Consider the following 22,069-nt stretch of genomic DNA (forward strand, 5'->3'; position numbering starts at 1 on the left):
TGGGACCCTTCAGTCCACAGGTCGACACTCTATCCTCTGAGCCAAATCAGCTAGGGCTTGTTTTTGTTTTTTACATGCATAAATGGGGCTCTGACTCATCTAAAAAAAATGTAAATATCCTGATAGCATTGTTATAATAAAAATACTTCTCTTCTCACATGTGTCTATTACATCCTGAGAGTTATTTCGCTGGTGGTTTAAGGTTTTACTGGCAGGAGTTTGCCCTGCTTTTAGGGTCCTGGTGATATTCTCAAGAGAATTCCCAGTGAGTGAGGTGATCAACTGTATTCAAATAGGGACACTAACTTGAAAATTACTATGTAGTTGAATATCCAAATGTTTTAGTGCTGGGAAGTTTATAATTTATAAACTGAGATGCTTAGGAGTACCCAAAAATGACTTTCTTCAAGGTTTTTTCTGCTTGCCTGGGAAAATGCCATTCTCTAGGCTTCTTGTGTTTGCTCTTATGGAGAACAGTATAGGATGCCATGTTTACAACTGGAGATCAGTCTAGTACATAAGCCATCTAGCCTGCTTGTCCTTTTGTCTTTATCAGTACTTGTGTTTTGATGTTAAGGCTAGCTGTCCTCTCCAGGAAAAGGTACAATATTGTTACCAAAATAACATTTCTAAATGAATTTGGAAGAAAAGGAAATATTTTTATAGCAAAGCATAGTTTTGCATCTATAACAGATTAGAATGTTTAAGGAAACAGATTGTTCTTTGTTCTTTTTGTAAGAGTCTCTTAACCAGCTTTTTATTTTATTTTATTTTAATTCATTGGGGTTACTGGTTAATCTCTTTGTTCTTTTTTTAAGAGTCTCTTAACCAGCTTTTTATTTTATTTTAATTCATTGGGGTTACTGGTTAATAAAATTATGTAGACTTCTGGTGTACAATTCTATAATACATCATCTGTATATTGTATTGTGTGTTCACCACCCAAGTCAAGTCTCCTTCCATCACCATTTATCCCCCCTACACCCCTTTCGACTCCTCTTTCCCCCTGGTAATAAGCACGCAGATGTCTGTGTCTATGAATTTAGTGTTTTTTGCTTAATCCCTTTACCTTTTTCACCTGGCCCCCTAGCCTCCTTCCCTTCTAACATTGTCAGCCTGTTGTCTGTATTTTATGAGTCTGTTTCGGTTTTCTTTGTTAGTTTATTTTATTCATTAGATGCCATATGTAAGTGAAATCATATGGCACTATCTTTCTCTGACTGGCTTATTTCACTTAGCATAATTCTCTCTGGGTCCAGGAAAGAGATCGTTTTTCATTTCTATCTCCCAATTTTTCCAGCATTGTTGGCCACCTTTTAAGGAGGAAGATACTATGCATAATGGTACTAAGATGTTCAAATTTTAGTTAGTTGATACTCAGCCTTTTCAGAAGATTGTTGTTGGGAAGTAAATGTTTAAAATGATGCCAATAATTTCCTCTTCTGGTTAGGAAAAAGGTCATTGTCCCAGAAAAACTACAATGATGTTAATACCATTATTCTAAAAGTTACATTGAGGTGGCAGGACATAGCTACCTCTCACCAGAAAACTAGCTGGAATTGGGCCTAAGTTTTTGAATTCCATTTTACTCTGACCTTAGCTTCATCATTTTTTAACTGGGGCTGATAATACTTACCTTTGAGGGTTATTGTGAGGTTTAAAGGTTATATTTGTGAGCATGCACTTAGGTTCTCAATAAGTAGGAACCATTATTATTTCCATACTGATTTAATAATTATGTTTTCTTAGCCTGGTGACCTGAGGAACAAAACTAGAGTATAAGGGGGTTTTAGAATGTGACTGTAGGAAAGGTTATTAGCATAGAATTCGTAAGATTTTGACCAACAACTTTTTAAAAATATATTTTTTTATTGATTTCAGAGAGGAAAGGAGAGGGAGAGAGATAGAAACATCAGTGATGAGAGAGAATCATTGATTGGCTGTGCTCTGCATGCCCAACACTGGGGTTCAAACCCACAACCCAGGCATGTTCCCTGACTGTGAATCAAACCATGATCTCCTCGTTTATAGGTCAACGCTCAACCACTGAGCCACACCATCCAGGCTTGACCAACAACTCTTAAGTCATTTGCCAGTTTTCTCTATTCAAAATATATAACAAGTGAGGAAATGCACTTTCATTTACAATACTTTGTTTATAATACCCCTTATAGGCTCATCTATTATAAATTCCTTTTCAGTTCCAAGAAATCTCTCCTGTAAGTGCCCTCGATAATAGTCATCATCTTAGATGAATAATGATATTGTGGTCACTGAATTTTAAGAAGTAGGGAAGGATGTCTTTAAAGTTTTTTTTATGGGAGAATCTACCTTTAAATTTGCTTCTTTGATATTTCCACCTATTCTTTCTAGGTCTGTTCTTACAAGTAAAACAACACAACTTCTGGATGAGAGCCTTGCAGATATTTCTCTGCTTTTAGTCTTGCTCCCTTGCTCATCTTTACAAAGCACAGCTTTGGTCACACCTTTTCCCTGGGCTTCTGTGGCCCTGAGCTGACTTATTTCCTACTAGAGGCCTGGTGCACGAAATTCGTGCACTCGGGGGGCTGGGGAGTGGGGGGGGTTCAGCTTGGCCTGCGCCCTGTCTCAGTCTGGGAGCCCTCAAGGGATATCCAACTGTCACGGAGGCGGGAGAGGCTCCTGCCACCACTGCTATGCTTGCCAGCCGAGAGCCTGGCTTCTGGCTGAGCGGCGCTCTCCCTGTGGGAGTGCACTGACCACCAGGGGGCAGCTCCTGCATTGAGTGTCTGCCCCCTGGTGGTCAGTGCATGTCATAGTGACTCGTTCCACCGTTTGGCCACGAAGGCAGGAGAGGCTCCTGCCACCACTGCTATCCTTTCTGTTAGTCATAACTGTTGCATGCCATCAATGTGCCACAGATAAGAAAGTGAATAAGACTTGCCCTTTTCATTTCACGTGTTCCTTTATGTTAGTCATAACTGTTGCATGCCATCAATGTGCCACAGATAAGAAAGTGAATAAGACTTGCCCTTTTCATTTCACGTGTTTAAATGTTGAAGCTTGGGCAGTAACCGCAGGTTTCTGCCACTGACTGCTGATTCCTTTTTAAAAATTCAAGGCATCAAGAAAATCTCAGTCTATATCAAGATTCCCATTACCTCCTGCCCTGCTGCTGTCCCACACTGGCCGACTAGCTCGTTAAGGAGAAATGGACATTTTCTTAACTCAGGTGTACTAAATGTGGCAAGTTTTAGCATTTCATCTTCTCTTCCTAAATGATTTCCTATGTTCATTTTTATTTTCAGTTCTGGATATTTAAAAGCCAAACAATACATGGAAGAAGAAAACTATGACAAAATCATAAGTGAATGCTCAAAAGAAATAGATGCTCAAGGCAAATACATGGCAGAAGCATTATTACTACGAGCTACCTTCTACCTGCTTATTGGCAATGCCAACGCAGCTAAACCAGATTTAGACAAGGTCATCAGTTTGAAAGAAGCTAATGTGAAGGTACGTTTCTAAAATGTGCTTTTGTGCATGTGCAAAAATTAGTAAAAATGAGGCTTTTGATGTTTTGCCAAAATTTTGGCATTTCAGTTGTCATTCTCCAGAAGGCTACTTTTGCTTTGGAAGGAACTACACCTAATGAAGATTGAGTTGGTGTAATGGAAACACATTTTTTTCTATAGCATTTGGTAGCTTCACCTCTTGTTTGTAGCACTGCCTATGTCAGTGATGGCGAACCTTTTGAGCTCGGCGTGTCAGCATTATGAAAAACCCTAACTTAACTCTGGTGCCATGTCACATATAGAAATTTTTTGATATTTGCAACCATAGTAAAACAAAGATTTATATTTTGATATTTATTTTATATATTTAAATGCCATTTAACAAAGAAAAATCAACCAAAAAAATGAGTTTGCGTGTCACCTCTGACACGTGTGTCATAGGTTCGCCATCACTGGCCTATGTAATGGACTATATTTGGTCAGGGTAATGGTGTAGGTAATGCTGCACGTAATATGCTACAGATAGTACAAGGTTTAAAGTGCGTTTAATAAAAATAAACACATTTAATAATATATTCTGAAAGATTTTATTATGATGCCAGTAATTTTTTATCTTTAACATGAAGAAAAATACAGATTCTAAAAATATGATATAGGTACTGAAATATACCAGAAGTTTTTCAGTGTGTCATTGGAATAGCTTTTCATTTTCCAAGTGTTCTTATGTGTATGTAGTTATTTTCATAATTAAGATTGGGGTGTCTGTTGAATTTTGAGAGCTCTCTACTAAGTATAACATGACAGAACTTAGCCACCAGCTAACTCTCTTCCTTACCAATTTGTTCACTCTGACCTGTTTCCTCATGAAATTAAGTAAACTCTGGCTTTTTCCACCTACAAAGAAATCATTCGTTTATAAAAATTGTTATAAAGACTTAAGTATTTGTCAATAAATATCTAAACTTTTTGTAAACAAAAGTAATTATAGCAGTATTTGTTCAGTTTCTTTTAAAATGAAATTTTAAAATTGAAGATACCCTAAGTAATATTTTTAATTTTATTTCCTAATGATTTTCCTACTGATTACAAATATGTTGTTAGGTGTTCTTGTTAAAATGTGGGAGCATTCTTGTTCATTTCATTCAGGAAGACATATGTAGTTTTGTCTTGAAAGAGTTTTGGGGATCTCTGTATCTTGCTTTATTATGATCATGACTTTTTGTTTGAATGGCAAGTAGTATTGATGTCTATCATATGCCATGTACAAAAATTAACTCAAATGAATCAAAGACCTAAATGTAAGAGCTAAAACTATAAAACTCTAAGAAAAAAAAATAGGAGGACATCTTACCTTGGATTATGTAGTGATTCCTTAGATATGATACCAAAAACACAAGTAACAGCAATAAAGAAAAGACTTCATCAAAATTTTAAACTTTTTTGATTGAAAGGATGCCATCAAAAAAGAGAAAACACATTGCACAGAATGTGAGAAAATAAAAATTCTATATCTGATAAGGGGCTTGTATTCTGAATTATGAAGAACTCTTCTTACTAAAACAATTCAATTTAAAGACAGGTAAAGGCTCTGAATAGACATTTTCTCTAAAGAATCTATAATAATAAAAGCATAATATGCTAGTTAGACCGGATGTCCTTCCTTCTGGACAAAGCTGCAGTGGGTGGGGGCCCGCCAGGGCCAAGGCCCTTGCACAAATTTCGTGCATAGGGCCTCTAGTATATTAAAATGGCCAATATGGACAGGAAAAGATGCTCAGCATCATTAACTCTTAGGGAAATTCAAATCCAAATCACAATGAAATTTCACTTCACACCCACGAGGATGACTATACTCAGAAAGTAGACAGTGAAAAGTATTGATTAGGGTTGTAGAGAAATTGAAACTGTCATACATTGCTGGCAGGAATGTAAAATAATAATAATCCTTTTGGAAATTAGTTTGGGAGTTTATTGATAAGTTTAACAGAGTTACAGTATGACCCAGCAATTCCTCTCCTAGACATATACCCAAGAGAAATGAATATATATGGCAACACAAAAACTTGTACATGAATGTTCATAGCAGCATTATTCATGATAGCCAAAAAGTGGAAGCAGCTCAAATGTCCATCAAGGGATGAGCTGATAAAGAAAAGTGGTATACAATCTATAGTAATAAAAGCATAATATGCTAATTAGACCAGATGTCCTTCCAGACGACGTTCCATATGAAGCCGGGGCTGCGAGAGAAGCCCGGGTCCCGGGTGCCAGAGGGAAGCCGGGGGAAGGAAGGCCTACTCTTGCATGAATTTCGTGCATTGGGCCTCTAGTAGAATAATATTCAGCCATAAAAAAGAATGAAGTACTGATAACATGCTATAACACAGATGAACATTGAAAACATTATACTAAGTGAAAGAAGCCAGACACAAAAGACTATTCCATTTTAATGAAATGTCCAGAATATACAAATTCATAGAAATAGAAAGTAGATTGATGGATTAGAGAGGAAATGAGAAGTAACTGCTAATATGTATAAAGTTTCTTTTGGGGATGATGATGAGATTCTGGAGTTAGAAAGTGGTGATAGTTGCACAACTCTGAATATACTAAAAACAACTGACTTTAAATGAGTGAGCTTTGTGGTATGTGAATTATATCTGCAACTGTTTGTTTGTTTGTTTGCTTTTAAACTACATTGGAATAAAAAGTAGTAATGATGACCCTTTTCTCACTTGTGGCATGTAGCTTCGAGCAAATGCTCTCATCAAAAGAGGCAGCATGTACATGCAACAGCAGCAGCCTTTGTTATCCACTCAGGATTTTAACATGGCTGCTGACATTGATCCTCAGAATGCAGATGTTTATCATCACCGAGGACAGGTAAATCTATTTTCTTACCAGGAGTTCTGACCTTGGATTGAGGAATTTGATACCCATATTTGAGAATGTCTTAAAGTTTTCTTATATCAATTCTGATAGTTCTGAACAAATTATCACAGTCTCTTGAACATTTGTCCTTATAATATCAGTATTTACTTATTAAAAGGAAGAAAAGGAAGGCTACAGATATTGGCTTGCCAGGTCAAGTTTGTTTTTCAGGTGTTTCCGATTCATAGGTTTTCAATGAGTAGAACATTAAAATATTTAATGAGCATTTTGAATTAATGCCAGAAGCAACACAATGGTTTTTGTGGGCTTCTTGCTGTCAAGAAGTAGTTAGCCTGGACTATCCAAACAATACCAAAAAAAAAATCTTATTGGAGATTTACAACCTGCATATTTGGTTTTTAGTAAAAAATATATATATAGTGAAGTAAACAGTTCCCAGTTTTAGCCTCATCTGGGGAAAGCATGGCTTTTTAATCTGCTTGTTTAACAGGACTTGGTGGAATGCATTATGGTAGGAAGTATGGACTATCCATATAATAACAGAAATGCTGAAGTTCTTTCTAATGGAGAATTGTACCTAATATTTCTGTCTGAAGGGTTTGAAGAAGTGTTGACATTCTTAAAATTCCTGACATTTTGATCCTTACTGGTAGTATCTTAAGGTTAATTTGAAAGGCAATTATTGGATGATCTGATTTGCTTTGAAATGTGAAAGTACAGAAATGTCTATCTTTCTAGAAGAAAAGGTTTCTTGCTTAAGAGTGGTCAAAATTGCAGTGCAAAAATGGTGGATTTATAGTGCTTTTTAAGAAATTGGACACTAGTTTTAAGTTGTAGAAGCTTTCCTTTAAAATTACAAGACTTTCTAGTTTATTGTTTTAGAAAGTAATTCCTATATTGCATAATTACTATATGCTATTAGCATTATACTGAGCTTTGATAAGAGACAGTATGTCTCTTAACTGGGGGTGGGTGCACTTATTATTTTGAGTTGTGTTTAGTTATGTGTGTTTTGTTTTGTTTTTTCTTAGCTGAAAATACTGCTTGATCAAGTTGAAGAAGCAGTGGCAGATTTTGATGAATGTATTAGATTAAGACCTGAGTCTGCTCTGGCACAAGCGCAGAAATGCTTTGCATTGGTAGGTTCTGCTTTCTTTTTATATTCCTACACATCATTTTTATTTCCCTCATTGTCTATAAAATCATCTTTTTCTTTTTCCCCCCAAAGGATACCCATAGGGGGAAAACAAGTTAGCTTAGAGAAAGAAATGTATACATATATTAATTGAGATACTGCTTCTGTATTTCTCTGGTTGTATTATTTGAGTTCATCTTGATAGATGTTTATCCCTGATTTTCATGCTCCCCTGTATAGCACTGTTCTTCCTGTTCCTCCACCATAAACTAGTACAGAGAACAAAAGCATTTTGAGGAACTAATAACTGCAATCATGACACCACATTAACTGCAATTTCATCTCGCCTTTGTAAAGCTATTAGTAATCAGAAATGCTGAAAATCAAGTAAAATAATTCAATTTATAGTGAAATGAGGTACTTCAATAGCTCTTGTGAACCATAGGAAATGTCCAAACCTGTAAGAATTTTTATGAGTTTATTTGAGCCAAACTGACAATTGCCAGGAAGCAAAATCTCAACGGATTGAGAAAATGCTTTGGAAAATGGCGGTTTTGCACCTTCCTTGTACATTACCATCGAAAGAGGAGACATGTGGGTTACATGGAATTCATTGATGATAGATGAAGGAGGCTGGAGAAAACAAAATGGGGAAACCTCTGGGATTGGATGAAAAGTAAAACGATAGACACATCTTTTACATAGCTGGCTACAGGGTAGTTAAGAGTCAACAATTAACATGATGCTTGAGGGATCCAGAAAAAAGGAAATTACTTCGTTATTGCAAAGGCATGTTTGTCAGCATGCTATTCTAGATGCAGAGAAAACAGACAAGCTCAGTTAAGGTGAAGATTAACCTTTGTTAGGGAAAAATACCATCTTTGGATATGACTACCCACCATGAACTGCTTTTAATTAGAAAGTTTTAATTTCAGACCATCCTATGTGGATACTTTAGGTCTCACACAGGTCTCCCCTGAGCTTGCCAGGTTTAGTGTGTGGCTCCTTTTCGTCCACACTCTATAGTTTGAGTCCTAAAATAATTTTCCTTTTAAAGAAAGAAATTAGATCACAAACACATTTACAGTTATGCGCTGCTTAACAATAAGGATACATTCTGAGGAATGTGTCTTTAAGTGATTTTGTTATTGTGCGAATATCACAGTACATTTACACAAACCTAAGTGGCATAGCCTACTAAACACCTAGGCTATATGGTATAGCCCAGTGGTCAGCAAACTCATTAGTCAACAGAGCCAAATATCAACAGTACAACGATTGAAATTTCTTTTGAGAGCCAAATTTTTTAAACTTAAACTATATAGGTAGGTACATTGTTATTAACTTAATTAGGGTACTCCTAAGGTTTAGGAAGAGCCACACTCAAGGGGCCGAAGAGTCGCATGTGGCTCACGAGCCGCAGTTTGCCGACCACTAGTATAGCCCATTCCTCCTAGGCTGCAAACCGGTACAGCAGGTTACTGAATAAAACAACATGGTGTTGAATCAAGCACCAGAAAATTATGCAGTTAAGAGATGCAGTAAATATGAGGTATATGAGGCTGCAGCCTGCATAATACAGCATATATACTTTTGACAGCAAACTTTTTGTAAGTAGAAAGACTGTACTCAAAGATAATGATAAAGTGTTTAGTCTTTTAAATATATAAATCAGTAACATAGTCGTTTATTATCAGTATCAAGTATTATGTGCTGTACATAATTGTATGTGCTATACTTTTATGTGACTAGTAGCACAGTAGGTTTGTTTACACCAGCATTGTCACAAATGCGTGAGTAATGCATTGCATCATGATGTTGGGGTGGCTAAGTCACTCGGCAGTAGGAATTTTTCAGCTCCGTTATAATCTTATGGGACCATCATCATAATTGCGGTCTGTCCTGTATATTATAGGTGAAAAATGATATTAGATAAAGTAACATAACATTTGTCGTAAAGTAATAATAAATTAGGTTTAAAACTCCCTCATATATATGCAAAGTTAAGTTCTGACACATTAGAATGCCCCCTTCTCGTGAACATCCTGGACTCTGTATGTCAGCAAAGTCCTAGCTGTACATAGCCTTTAGATTAGATACCCTGCTGCTGAGCCGTTTTCTTGGAACCCTTGTGTTTATTATTTATTTATTTTTGATAAGTCTCACCCAAGGACATTTTTCCCATTGCTTTTTAAGGGGGGGCGGGGGTGGGGGGAGACATTGATGTGAGAGAGACATATCAATTAGTTGCCTTCCATACATGCCCTGACCAGGGCTGGGGATTGCACCTGCAATCCAGGTATTGCTCTTGACTGGGAATTGAACCCATCACCCCTTCTTGCACGGACCTATGCTCTAACCACTGAACAACACCAACCAGGGCTTCCTTGTTACCCTTTTAGATGCAGCAAATTATGTTAGCATAACACCTGTCTTTCTGGAAATATTTATGTAATTTTGTGTAACTTTTATACTATGTTAACGTTCCATGAGTTTTGAATTCTTGATTTAACAGGCCTGTTTTGATTTTTTAAACAGTATCGCCAGGCATATACAGGAAACAATTCTTCACAAATCCAAGCAGCTATGAAAGGGTTTGAAGAGGTCATAAAGAAATTTCCCAGGTGTGCTGAAGGCTATGCACTATATGCCCAGGTAAATGTGATTTTTCATACTTTTTTATTTGCCAGTCCTTTTTTTAAAAAGATCTGTACTTGTGTGCTGAATCCCAGTAGAGAAATCAGAAAACAATGCTTTGTTTCTTCTGTGATTCTCTGGGGCCCCCAGGGTGGTCCTGAACCCCTTCAAGAGGGGCTCCTATGTGACACAATTTGAAAACCATGACCCTAAACTCATAATGTGGGGAAGTGTAAGCAGGACATCTCCCTTATGTTTTTATCTGGATTGGATTTATCAAATTAACTTGGGAAAATTTACTATATTCAATTGGAAGAGAAAATGTCTATGGAAGCCTTCTGTTTCTATTTGATCATTATCCTTTTAAATGATTAGATAGGCTGTAACCCTTCATTTTAACTCCTCTTTGGTTTGTCTAAAATTCTTGGCTTAGGATTGAAGCTTTGGGGGAAGTATGATTTAAATTTGAATTATTTCCACTGTATAATTGAAATCTTTGAAAACTTATTAATTTTAAAAAGTTGCTTTTGGTATCTGCATAAATCATCTATCTCAATACTCTATATGATTTCTTTTTTTTTATTCCAAAGAAATGTTGTCACATCCACCCACACATCTCAGAAATAGAAAACATTTAAAAATGACCATCTGTGGTGATTTCTACCTCCAAACCATTCTTAAGGTTGCTTGTTTTTCTTTTAAAGTTCCTTCATGCAATCTTCAGTTAAGTTAAAGAAAAAAGTTCCATGGGGTGAAACTTTTTTTGAGGATTTATTGTAAGGGAATGTGAGTAGACTGATTTGTGTTGCATCTATTCTTTAATAGTTCTACATATCCATGTATTATCAGAAATTGAAATTCTCTAATAACTCTCTGGGGCATGAAGTAAACACAAGTTCTTTAATCTCATTTAGAAGTAATCTTATCTCTTCAGTCTTTGTCCTTACAGTTGCTAGCAGGGTGGTGATAATAAAAAAAAAGGAAACAATAGTTGCTGACCACCTGCTCTATATTCATTGTGAAAGCATCCTATGTAATAAAAAGCTAATATGTAAATTGTCCCCTTGGGAGTTCAACCAGGAGTTCTATTGCTCGCTATGATGTGCGCTGACCACTAGCGGGGGGGGGCGGGGAGGGAGCGTAGAACATGGTAGGTGACCAGCTGCAGTGGCAGGCTGAGGGAGCGAGGGAAGGAGGAGGCCAGGAGGTGAGGAACCTGATCGGACCTGATCGCCCGCCAGGCTTAGGGACCCTACCTGTGCATGAATTTCATGCACTGGGCCTCTAGTGTACTATATAAAATTTTATAGAATGTATAGAGTTTAAAATAAGAAAATGCACATTATAATTGTGTAACCTTTGTATTGAATAGGTGCACTTGGGTTTATGCCTTTTACTAGGAACAAAGCAGAAGGGACAATACCATCAGCATCAATGAAATGAAGTTTTAAAAAGCCTTTTTGATGCAGATTTCTATAATCAGCTAAAAGAACAAAGGCCACTGAATAGCTTTTTAAAAAAACCTATATTAGGAACAGCTCTCACAGAGCTTTCTTAATTGCATTGTCTTGTCACTGTGCTACCTTCAAAATAGGTTTTGGCTTACGTGAGCTAGCTTTATTAGCACTAGTATCATCACAGTCTGTGCTAAAATGTCTATCCTTTAGTTTTCTTATTTTTGCTTCACTATATACATAGTTATATGTAATTTTATATATGTACTAGAAGCCTGATGCACGAATTCGTGCAAGAGTAGGCTTTCCTTCCCCTGGCTGCCGGCACTGGCTTCCCTCTGGCACCTGGGACCCGGGCTTCCTTACCAGCCCCAGTTTCATCCAGAAGAACGTCCGGTCTAATTAGCATATTACCTTTTTATTATTATAGACTAGAGGCCCAGTGCATGAAAATCATGCACTGGGGGCGGGGTGTCCCTCAGCCGAGCCTGCATCCTCATCCCTTGAGGGATGTCCAACTGACGGTTTAATCATGAGTTCGGGCCTAAACCAGCAGTCAGACATCCCTCTCACAATCCAGGACTGCTGGCTCCCACCCCCCCGCCTGCCAACCTGCCTGATTGTCCCCTAACCGCTTCAGCCTGCCAGCTGATCACCCCCTAACCACTCCCCTGCCAGCCTGATTGACACCTACCTGCTCCCTTGCTGGCCTGATCGCCCCCAACTGCCCTCCCCTGCCAGCCCAGTCACCCCCAACTGCCCTCCTCTGCCGGCCCGGTCACCCCCAACTGCCCTCCCCTGCTGACCATCTTGTGGCGGCCATCTTGTGATGACATGGGGGCAGCCATCTTGTGACCACATGGAGGTGGCCATCTTTGTGCGAGGGCGTGACAGTCAATTTGCATATTACCGCTTTATTATTTAGGACATACACACTATTTACATATATAAAAGCCTAAGCTACCATTACAACTAGTCGGCCAGTCACTATAACACACACTGACCACCACGGGGCAGACACTCAATGCAGGAGCTGCCCCCTGGTGGTCAGTGCGCTCCAACAGCACCGCTGGCGAGCACAGCTGTGGGGGCAGGAGCCTCTCCCGACTCCTCGGCAGCGCTGCTGAGTGGCAGTGGCAGTGGCAGGTGCAGCGGGCTAGGATGAGCGCCAGCGGCGCGGCATCGGCTTGGGCTCCTCCCTGGCTGCCTGCAGGGATCAGGCCTAAACCAGCAGTCGGACATCCTCCGAGGGGTCCCAGATTGTGAGAGAGCACAGGCCAGGCTGAAGGACCCCCCTCCCCATGCACGAATTTCATGCACCGGACCTCTAGTAGTTATATATAATTAATCCTTACCTGAGGATATTTTTCCCATTGGTTTTTAGAGAGGGAGGGAGAGAGGGAGGGACATAGTATAACTTAAAAAAAAAACACTCAAAAAAGTTACAGTTTGAGTATGATCTGGTATCCACATAACCAACCCTTTGATTTCTGCCATGGGATTTGCTTTAAAATAGTTCATTGTAACAGCTTTTTTTAAAAAATCAATTTTTAAAGAATGACTGATGACATTTAACACACATACCTGAATTTATCCTTCCAAATGAGTATTGCCTTTAAATTCCTTTAGGATATATTTTGATAAGTTATGAATAAGTGACATAAATGTACCTATGAAAATCTGATATTAGAACTGGCACCAAGAATGGGGTTTTGTGTATTCCACATTTACCACATCGTTTGCTATTGTATTTAACCACTTGTCAAAAATAGTGGACAGTTAAGATTTCATATTTATAACATAATTAAGTTGTAACATTTTATATCCTCCAAACATCATAATTTGTAAAGAAATGGATAAAGGAAATAAATTTTCATAATTAATAAGCAATATACTTTTAACTGTTTAGGTTGACAGTTATGTTAATATAACTGAAGTATCTCCTCACCTAGGCATTAACAGATCAACAACAGTTTGGTAAAGCTGATGAAATGTATGATAAATGTATTGATTTGGAACCAGATAATGCCACAACATATGTTCATAAAGGGTATGTATTTTTGTGCTTCTGTTTGTTCCAGTAAAAAACCAAATTTCTTGCATAGTAATAAGATGGATTTCTTTTGGTCATTGAGGAAAGTACTGTAGTGTAGAGTATCACTGAGTTAATACATTTATTAATGGTACGGATGCTTCACTGTTAATTTTTTAAATTTTACTTATGTTTCATTCTTGTATAGCAATCAATAAATGTACTATTTCACTTTAGCTTAAGGATTTCAGTTCTGAACATCCTATCAAATGTTACTTGTGTCAAAATAGGAAACATGGTAGGTACTTGAACTATAATAAAAAAGAAACTTCACTTAAATTTATACAAAGTAAAACAATTAAGCTTACTAGGTAATTTATAGAGCCCAAACTATTGGACACTTTGTCCTTTCTTTTTTATTGAGATATAATTGACATAAGATATACTAGTTTCAGGTGTACAACGTAATGAATCAGTATTTATATTTATTGTGAAATTATCACAATAAGTCTAACAGGTCTTTGTAAATAGTTACACATTTTTTTTTCTTGTAATGAAAACTTTTAAGATCTGTCTTAGCAGCTTTCAAATACATAATACAGTATTATTAACTATAGCCGCCATGCTATATATTACATTGTCATGGTTTACTTATTTTGTAACTAGAAGTTTGTACCTTTGACTCCTTTCATCAATTTCACTCACCCCTCATCCCTGCCTCTGGCAACCATCACTCTGTTCTCTGTATCTATGAGTAGGTTGGTTTTTGTTGGTTTTTGTTTTGTTTTTTAGAATCTACGTATAAGTGAGATCATACAGTATTTGACTTTCTGTCTGACTTATTTCATTTAGCATAATGCTCTCAGGGTCCATCCATGTTGTTGCAAATGGTAGGATTCCTTTTTATGGCTTAGTAATATTTCTCGTGTGCGTATGTGTGTGCACCAAGTTTTTTTTATCCATGCATCCATCAATGGACACTTAGGTTGTTTCCATTGACACTTTCTTCATAAGGAATTTAGAATACAAAACAAATGTAAATTGAGAAATAAAAACAATTTGCTGATTATATACTGTTTTAGGTTTTGCTTTCTTTTTGTAAATAAAAATCCATTGAGGACAGAAATTGAGTCATATACTTATATTCTTGTTGCTATTGGCCCATGGTCAATCTGACTGCCTTTTTGCATTTGCAGTTTACTTCAACTTCAGTGGAAGCAAGACCTGGATAGAGGTTTGGAGCTTATCAGCAAAGCTATTGAAATTGACAGTAAATGTGATTTTGCCTATGAAACCATGGGAACTATTGAAGTACAAAGGTAACTTCCAAAGTCTGTTCTTAGGAAATTTAAGGCAGCTCTGTAGATATTTTATCTTTCCATTCTTCTCATTACAGGTAGGATATTGTCAATATCCATTAAATTGTTAAGTCTTTAATATGTTATGCCTTTTGAGGTGCGCTTCCCTCAAAACTATGCAACTTTTATTTGCCTTATTCTATTCTTTTTCCAATTTAAAAGTTGTTTAAGTCAAGCATATGTATTACAAAGGACAATTTCATCTTTTCCAATTCCTGTTGTGTGTTCTTTCCTCTTTGGGAGAAAAAAGCCTGCAGAGGGCTTAGGCAGTGCAGTGTAGCAGCATAAGGAATGGTAGCCAGGTGGCCAAGAGAACTAGGTCCCGTTACAGAGAAGCAACCAGCCAAGTTGCAGGATCAGCTCTGAGCCTGAGTTTTCTTTAAAATCAGGGAGTTAGGTAAGATTTTTTTGCAACTCTTTTCATAACTTCTTGTTTTGTGTATGTTTATCCAGAGTTGCACTTGAGATCCACCATTAACAGGTGACAACTGCTTGTGCCATAGAGTTCAGTGTATACCATCTTAATACTGAAATTGCCATCCACTTGAGTACCTACTCTATGGCCAGGTACGGAACCTTAGGTGCTTTCCAAATATTATTTCAACTAATCTTTACACCACTCTATAATTAGAAGCTGGAGATTATATGGTTCTTAGTGTAATTGAAGAATACAGAAACTGATGCCCAGATGGGTTAAACTGACAAGTTTACACAAGTGAGCCAAGTAGACAGGAAATGAGCCCATCTTTCACTGACATCAAAATAACTGCTCTTGCCACTTTGCTTGTTAGGAATCAGTAGGAGTTGAAATTTTCTGTCATTCAGCCCCTCCTGGGGTCCTCTGTCTGCTCAGAATAGGCAGATTATATATACAGGCTGATGAAAATTTTTATGGTTCTTTTTAACTATTCTGTACTAATGGTTGCATGTAAATATTAAATTATTTCTTAATTGTCAATTTGTTGATGTGAATAAAACATTCTTGTATTAGAATAGGTTGGGAAAGCAGTTCTTAATCTTTTTGAGCAGACCTGTGGATTTTTCTTAGGATGATGCACATATAAAAGCACTTTGCATTTAAGTTGTTCATAAAGCCTGGGTTAAGGACCCCTGGATTATGAGGTTTGATGGCTTTTATTTGTGAATTAATTTTAACTTTTAAGAAATTCATTCTAAATCCTGTCTTAAGAATAAACACATGTGAATGGAGTGAATTTGCTCATTACCCTAGGATTTAGCAAACCTGTTGTCTACCTGATATCTGAACTCAAAGTTTTGTTGTTGTTATTGTTAATGTCTATCATGTAGTCATCTGTTGGAATAGGAGGTTAGTCGCCCCACAGGTACACTGTACTTCTTAGTCTAACTGGCATATATAGAGTAGGGACTTAATAAATATTTATTGTAAGATGATATGCATGTATGCATATATACATAGCTAATACTAGTTACTTAACATAGCTCTTGGTTCTTAGTAAGTTTATATAAAACCAGATCACACTTAGATTGTAAACGGTAAATTATATTTTTTGTCCAAGCATATTTACCCATTTACTAAAAAATAAGAGACTAATTATCAGGCATTGCACTAGGTTCTAGAAATTGAGGGTTGTCCACTAAGGATCTACTAGGATTGTGGTGTATATACATCTATTTATGCATAGAATGACAATAGAACTATGGGAACACTGGGGAGGGAGTGGAAAATAGTTTTCATGAAAATGCTAGATTTGAACTGTGCCTTAGAAAGGTGAGGAGCTGACTAGAATCAAGCAAAGAGGCAATAGTGCAGGTATGGGTGTATGTAGCACAGTCAAGGAATTCAGGTAGACCTGTGTGACTGGAGTGAGGTGCATAGCATGGGAACATGGTGGTAAGAGGTGAGACAAAAGGAAGTGGACTCACAGATCTGTGAAGTTGAGGCCCCTGAGTGCCATTACTATTCTGTGAGGCTATCACTTTTCTAGAGCAGGGCTGGGGAACCTTCTCTGCCTAGGGCCCTTTGGATATTCATAACATCATTCGTGGGCCATACAAAATTATCAACCTAATAGTTAGCCTGCTGTATTTGGTCAAACATAGGAATTAGGAAGATTAAAAACAAGTCATTTAATTTCTCTACTCTCCACTGTTATCTGTAAAACAAGACTATAACAGGTGTAATAAGCACACAGTAATTGTAATCAAGCACTTTCTGTATGCCTTGTTTTATTATAAAGAACCATTTTATTAGTTGTAGTTGAAATTTATGGGTCAGACTCAATATAACACCACTTACTAACTTCATTGCATTCTGTGAGGAGCTTGTTGAATGAAATGTTTAAAATTTTTGTTCTTTTAGAGGAAACATGGAGAAAGCCATTGACATGTTCAACAAAGCTATTAACCTGGCCAAATCGGAAATGGAGATGGCTCATCTCTACTCACTCTGTGATGCAGCCCATGCCCAGACAGAAGTTGCAAAGAAATATGGATTAAAGCCACCAACATTATAAAATAGGGGAAGGGAACATGACTCTCTTTTTAGAAGAAGTTTACCCCCTCTGCAACTGAACCCTAAAGACACTGTCATGAACTGTGTTGGATGATGGAACTTGGTATTTCCTGTTTGTGCTGCTGTCATTCGTTACATCTGTTTCACGTTTAAGTGTTGTGGGAGTGGCTGTTGAAGGAAGTGTGCAGTGTTGCAGCTTTTATTCCCTGTGCAACAAAAGCTTAAGACCTGTTAAAGGATTATTAAAATGAAGTTGCAAAGAGTACAACTGATAATTGGCCATGCAAATAAAACTTTTATTTGTTGATTTGGTTCTTTTTTTTTTTTTAGGGGGGCGGGGGGATGGATGATTTTGTCTTTGTGTGTGTGTGTGTATTTGTGTAATATAAGTATTTTTACAGCATGTTGGTTTTTAAAGTAACAGAGTAAATGTTGTAAATAGGTTTCTTTTAGATTCAATGAATCCCTTTGAGTTTTGGGGTTTTTTTGAAGGAAATAAAGCCTACATGGGGATTTTGTTTTTAAGGCAGCAAAACTGGGAGAACCCTTTAAAGTACTGTCAGCATGCACAAGGCCTCTAATTCTGCAGAACCTTTGACTCAGTGGCAACTGTTCAGCCTTTTTACCCCTTCAACTCTGATGGATAATGTACATTGTTCTTCAAGTCCACAACAGCTGGTTTTCATTGTAAATTATGCAGAAGCAAATATTATGATTGATGTATGTGCTGGAAGACTGAGTTAATGGAGGAATGGACCAGGTAAGAGGTAAGGTGAAATGAAAGTGTGTTTTTAATTGCCCATGACTATTTTCTGTAATAAGTACTATTAAATAGTGTCTTTTTAAAAGAAAATGCAGGTTGGTTGTATGTTAAAGATGGAGTGTGATACATGGGAGTATTTAATTAGCTTAAAGTTTCTAATGAAGAGAAAATGGGGCTAAAGGTTCAAAAATGAAGTAATTCTTAGAGCCAGAAGCATAGTATTTTCTGAAGCTTAGTGCTTCAACTGTGGCTAAATGTGCTTAAGGAATTGGAGCCAATCTTTTTTCAAAGATGCTAAGGACCTGTGGAGTGCTTTTATTTTTCAGTTAATCTTGTTCTCTAAGGCCGACTGACTTCCCATGTCCAGGTCTTCATTAGGGATACTGACAGCAGGTTTTTGTTTTGTTTCTCTTTACCTTACCTTTTTACTTAGTACGTTTGTTTTTTTTCCCAGTTGTCACTTTTATGGACCATCCTTTTGCTTATATGCTGCATTTTTCTGGTGGCTGTGTTCTTAAGGGGTCTCTTGTTTTGAGATGTTCTGGGTGGTGACAGGTTTATTTAAGCCCGAGAATAAAACACCAAGCCTTTAGTTACACTTTCTTGGAAATGAAGTCTAATTAGAGTTTACATTGTTGGGAGTAAAGGAGCATTTTACCCCCCTTTTAAAGGGTGCTTTATCCTATTGAAACCAAAAAGATTGTCTATAAATGCTATCTTTTTAGAAATTATTAGAAATGACTCCCTTCCAAAGTCAGAGTCTGCACAATACTGAGGGCCTCTAACTAATGAGTGGGGGCAGATAATACAATTTAAGATGACTTGGATAATGGAAAATATGAAAGCTCTGCATTTTAGTTATTAGATGATGCTCCTACAATAACCCCTGAACACAGAAATGCTCTACATCTCTGAGTAACCTGTGACTTAGAAAACACAAAACACCACAGTTTTTATTTGCATGGCTGTATGTACATTAACACTAATATTCTCTTCCCCCTTCCTACCCCACGGGGTGGGGGTAAGAACACAAAGGAAACAAGCATGTGCCATTCAGTACTGTCATTCCAGTCCTCATGGACTACTGCCTGTCCTAAAAAATATTTGAACCTGCACTGAAAGTTGCATCTGTCTGTATCTTTACTTTTGTAAATGACCTCATATGTAAATTCACCAAATAAATATTACATTCAAGCTTTTCTATCTCTTCTTGAAGTCTGTTTACAAGCCATCACACAGAATGATGGTCCTCCCAAAAATATCTGCATCTTCATCCCTGGACCCTGTGGCTGTTACTTTATATGACAAAAATAAGCTTTGCAGACATGATTCAGTTAAGGATCTTGAGCTGAAAAAGTTAACTTGGATTATGGAGAATTTCCAGTTTGGGTGCCAAAAGTTATATACAATGTGGTATGAAAATATAGATGAGAAGAATAAATTCCTCTAGGACTTAGGTAAAGATCTTTCTATAGAATGGGGAAATTTTTTTTAAAATATATTTTTATTGATTTCAAAGAGGAAGAGGGAGAGACAGAAACATCAATGAGGAGAATTTTTTTTTAATGCAAAAACATTTAATTGTACACACAATGAAGGAAAGCAGTCTTCTGTCAAATGAAGATTAAGATCCTTAAATAGCTGATTTTGGGAATGACTACAATGGGAAGACTTGCTTTGTTGCCCTCAGATGTTGGGTCTAATTATCCGACAGGCTTTAATTCTTCCTGCTCCTGGACCTCCTTTTCTAATACGTTATACAATCTGGCGTTGCAGGTGGTTTGTGTCCTTCCTCTGTTTATCCAGGAACCTTTTCATGAAGCTCAAGAGATTACTGTCATTGTTGGCAGCAGCTGTGACCCTCAGGTCCATCGGGAGCTGGCTTAACTGGTTCTCCAATTGCAGAGCATACTCCAGAGCTTTTATGCCGGTTTGCCAGTTATCTACCTCAGGCCGCTTAATCACTGGTAGGCAGATGGTATTCCCACATCCTACTAGGTATCTTAGGAATTGCTTTCCATGTTCTCTTTTCACCTCAGCTTGGTCTTCAAAGAATCCAGAAAAAATAGGTTCTCTTGCGTCATCAATATAACAACAGGCCATACATAAATAAGCATCGCTGATGTGCAGCTCATAAGATGCCACATAATTAATAGCAACCCCACACTCTTTAGAGACAGGTTGCTTGAATGCCATCACAGCGTTAGAGAAAACCAGGCATAAACAGTCGAGAGAGAATTATTGATTGGCTGCCTCATGCACGCCCCCTACTGGGGATCGAGCCTGCAACCCGGGCATGTGCCCTTGATGGGAATCAAACCTGGGACCCTTCAGTCCACAGGCCAATGCTCTATCCACTGAGCCAAACCGGATAGGGCAACATTTTCTTAAAAATATAAGTGAAGGGACATTATGAGTTTGAGCTGAAAATAAGCCATCCACGTTAGTCTGTCAAGATGAAGTCCTTTTTTCCAACTGGTGAGGAGACACCAACAGTGAAACTACATGTTTGAGAATTAGCATATATTTAAGACCATGCATGTAGATGAGATTACTTCAGGACAAAATTAAAATTAAAAAGGGTAGCCTTAGCTGGTTTGGCACAGTGCATCGGCCTCTGGACTGAAGGGTCCTGGGTTCAATTCTGGTCAAGGGCACATGCCCGGGTTGCGGACTCTATCCTCAGGGAGCCTGCAGGAGGCAGCCAATCAATGATTCTCATCATTGATGTTTCTATCTCTCCCTCTCCCTTTCTGAAATCAAAATGTTTTTTTTAAAAAATTGAAAAGGATAAAAATAAAATTCAGCGAAACAAGGGACAAAGGTAGCAATGTACTAGTAAAAGTGGTCAGAGCGCATAGGACCAAGATCACAGTGACGTTAGAGGCAAAATAGATCTGCCAGGGCAGTGTCATTGGATTGGTGAGAGTGGAAATGGACTGCAGGCTTCTGAAAAGTAACTGAAAGAAAAGAACTAGTGAGCAGGAATGATTCCATTAAGAGACTGGGAGGTGAAGGGAGTTTTTTTACAGGATGGCATGGTTTTTATTTTGTTTTGAGGGAGAAACTTAGAGAATGAATCTTTGGACACAATATTAATAAGAATAGTTGAGCCCTGGCCTGTGTCGCTCAGTTGGGCATCATCCCATGCACCAGAAGTTTGCCAATTTGATTCCCAGTCAAGGCACATGCCTGAGTTGCAGGCTTGACCCCGACCCCCCAATAGAGGGCATGAAAGAGGCAGCCTATTGATTTTCCCCCCCCCCCCCCCCCCCCCCCAAAAAATCTTAAATGAACACAGTCAAACCTTTGGTTCTCAACCTGACAACCCTTTCATGCTGATACATCAGCATGACAAAAAAGTGAGAGTTTACCACTAAACCTGTGAAACTGCAACACAAAGATAACATTTTGGGAAATTGTGCTGTGAATATTTTTGTGGGTTTGTTTTTGTTTGTTTTGCTTTTGTTGCTGGGGAAATTGGCGATTAGGACAATTTTAAAACAAAAAAGCCCTCAAGAGTGCTAATGCTGCTAAGGGTGTGAAAGAAACCACACAGGCAATTGAAGAGAGAGAAAAATGGTTGTTGATTTGGATAAATGAAAGGTAGGTAGGCAGTGACAGCATTTTGGAAGCAATGACATGAAGATGCTGCATACTGATCTCCTGGAAGACACCCCTGAAAGTGATTCACTTAAGGCTGCAGAGGGTGGTTTGATAAATTTTAGGATTGTTGCTTATAGACATGTGCTGTATAAAAGAAAAGTTAAAATCACTTGGGCGTCTGGGATGAAAAAATGATTTGGTTTT

General features: G+C 37.8%; 2 protein-coding genes across 2 annotated transcripts in view; one reads left to right on the plus strand and one right to left on the minus strand.

The window, feature by feature from the left end:
* Window positions 1-18,344, plus strand: part of TOMM70A (translocase of outer mitochondrial membrane 70 homolog A (S. cerevisiae)) — a gene marked incomplete at its 5' end in the record, with an annotated part of 33,903 nt that extends 15,559 nt beyond the window's left edge. The window contains 7 exons of the mRNA XM_014535595.1: window positions 3,288-3,495; window positions 6,243-6,377; window positions 7,418-7,525; window positions 10,060-10,176; window positions 13,565-13,662; window positions 14,841-14,963; window positions 17,344-18,344. Of these exons, the coding sequence (XP_014391081.1) occupies window positions 3,288-3,495; window positions 6,243-6,377; window positions 7,418-7,525; window positions 10,060-10,176; window positions 13,565-13,662; window positions 14,841-14,963; window positions 17,344-17,497 (943 nt within the window). The remainder of the gene's footprint in view (window positions 1-3,287; window positions 3,496-6,242; window positions 6,378-7,417; window positions 7,526-10,059; window positions 10,177-13,564; window positions 13,663-14,840; window positions 14,964-17,343) is intronic.
* A 1,670-nt stretch (window positions 18,345-20,014) lies between these two features.
* Window positions 20,015-20,455, minus strand: LOC102251974 (ferritin, heavy subunit). The gene has a single exon (XM_005861245.1). The coding sequence runs from the start codon at window positions 20,453-20,455 to the stop codon at window positions 20,015-20,017; it is 441 nt and encodes a 146-aa protein (XP_005861307.1).
* Window positions 20,456-22,069: the final 1,614 nt, after the last annotated feature.

Source organism: Myotis brandtii, unplaced genomic scaffold, assembly GCF_000412655.1.
Source record: "Myotis brandtii unplaced genomic scaffold, ASM41265v1 scaffold1464, whole genome shotgun sequence".
Lineage (NCBI taxonomy): Eukaryota > Metazoa > Chordata > Mammalia > Chiroptera > Vespertilionidae > Myotis > Myotis brandtii.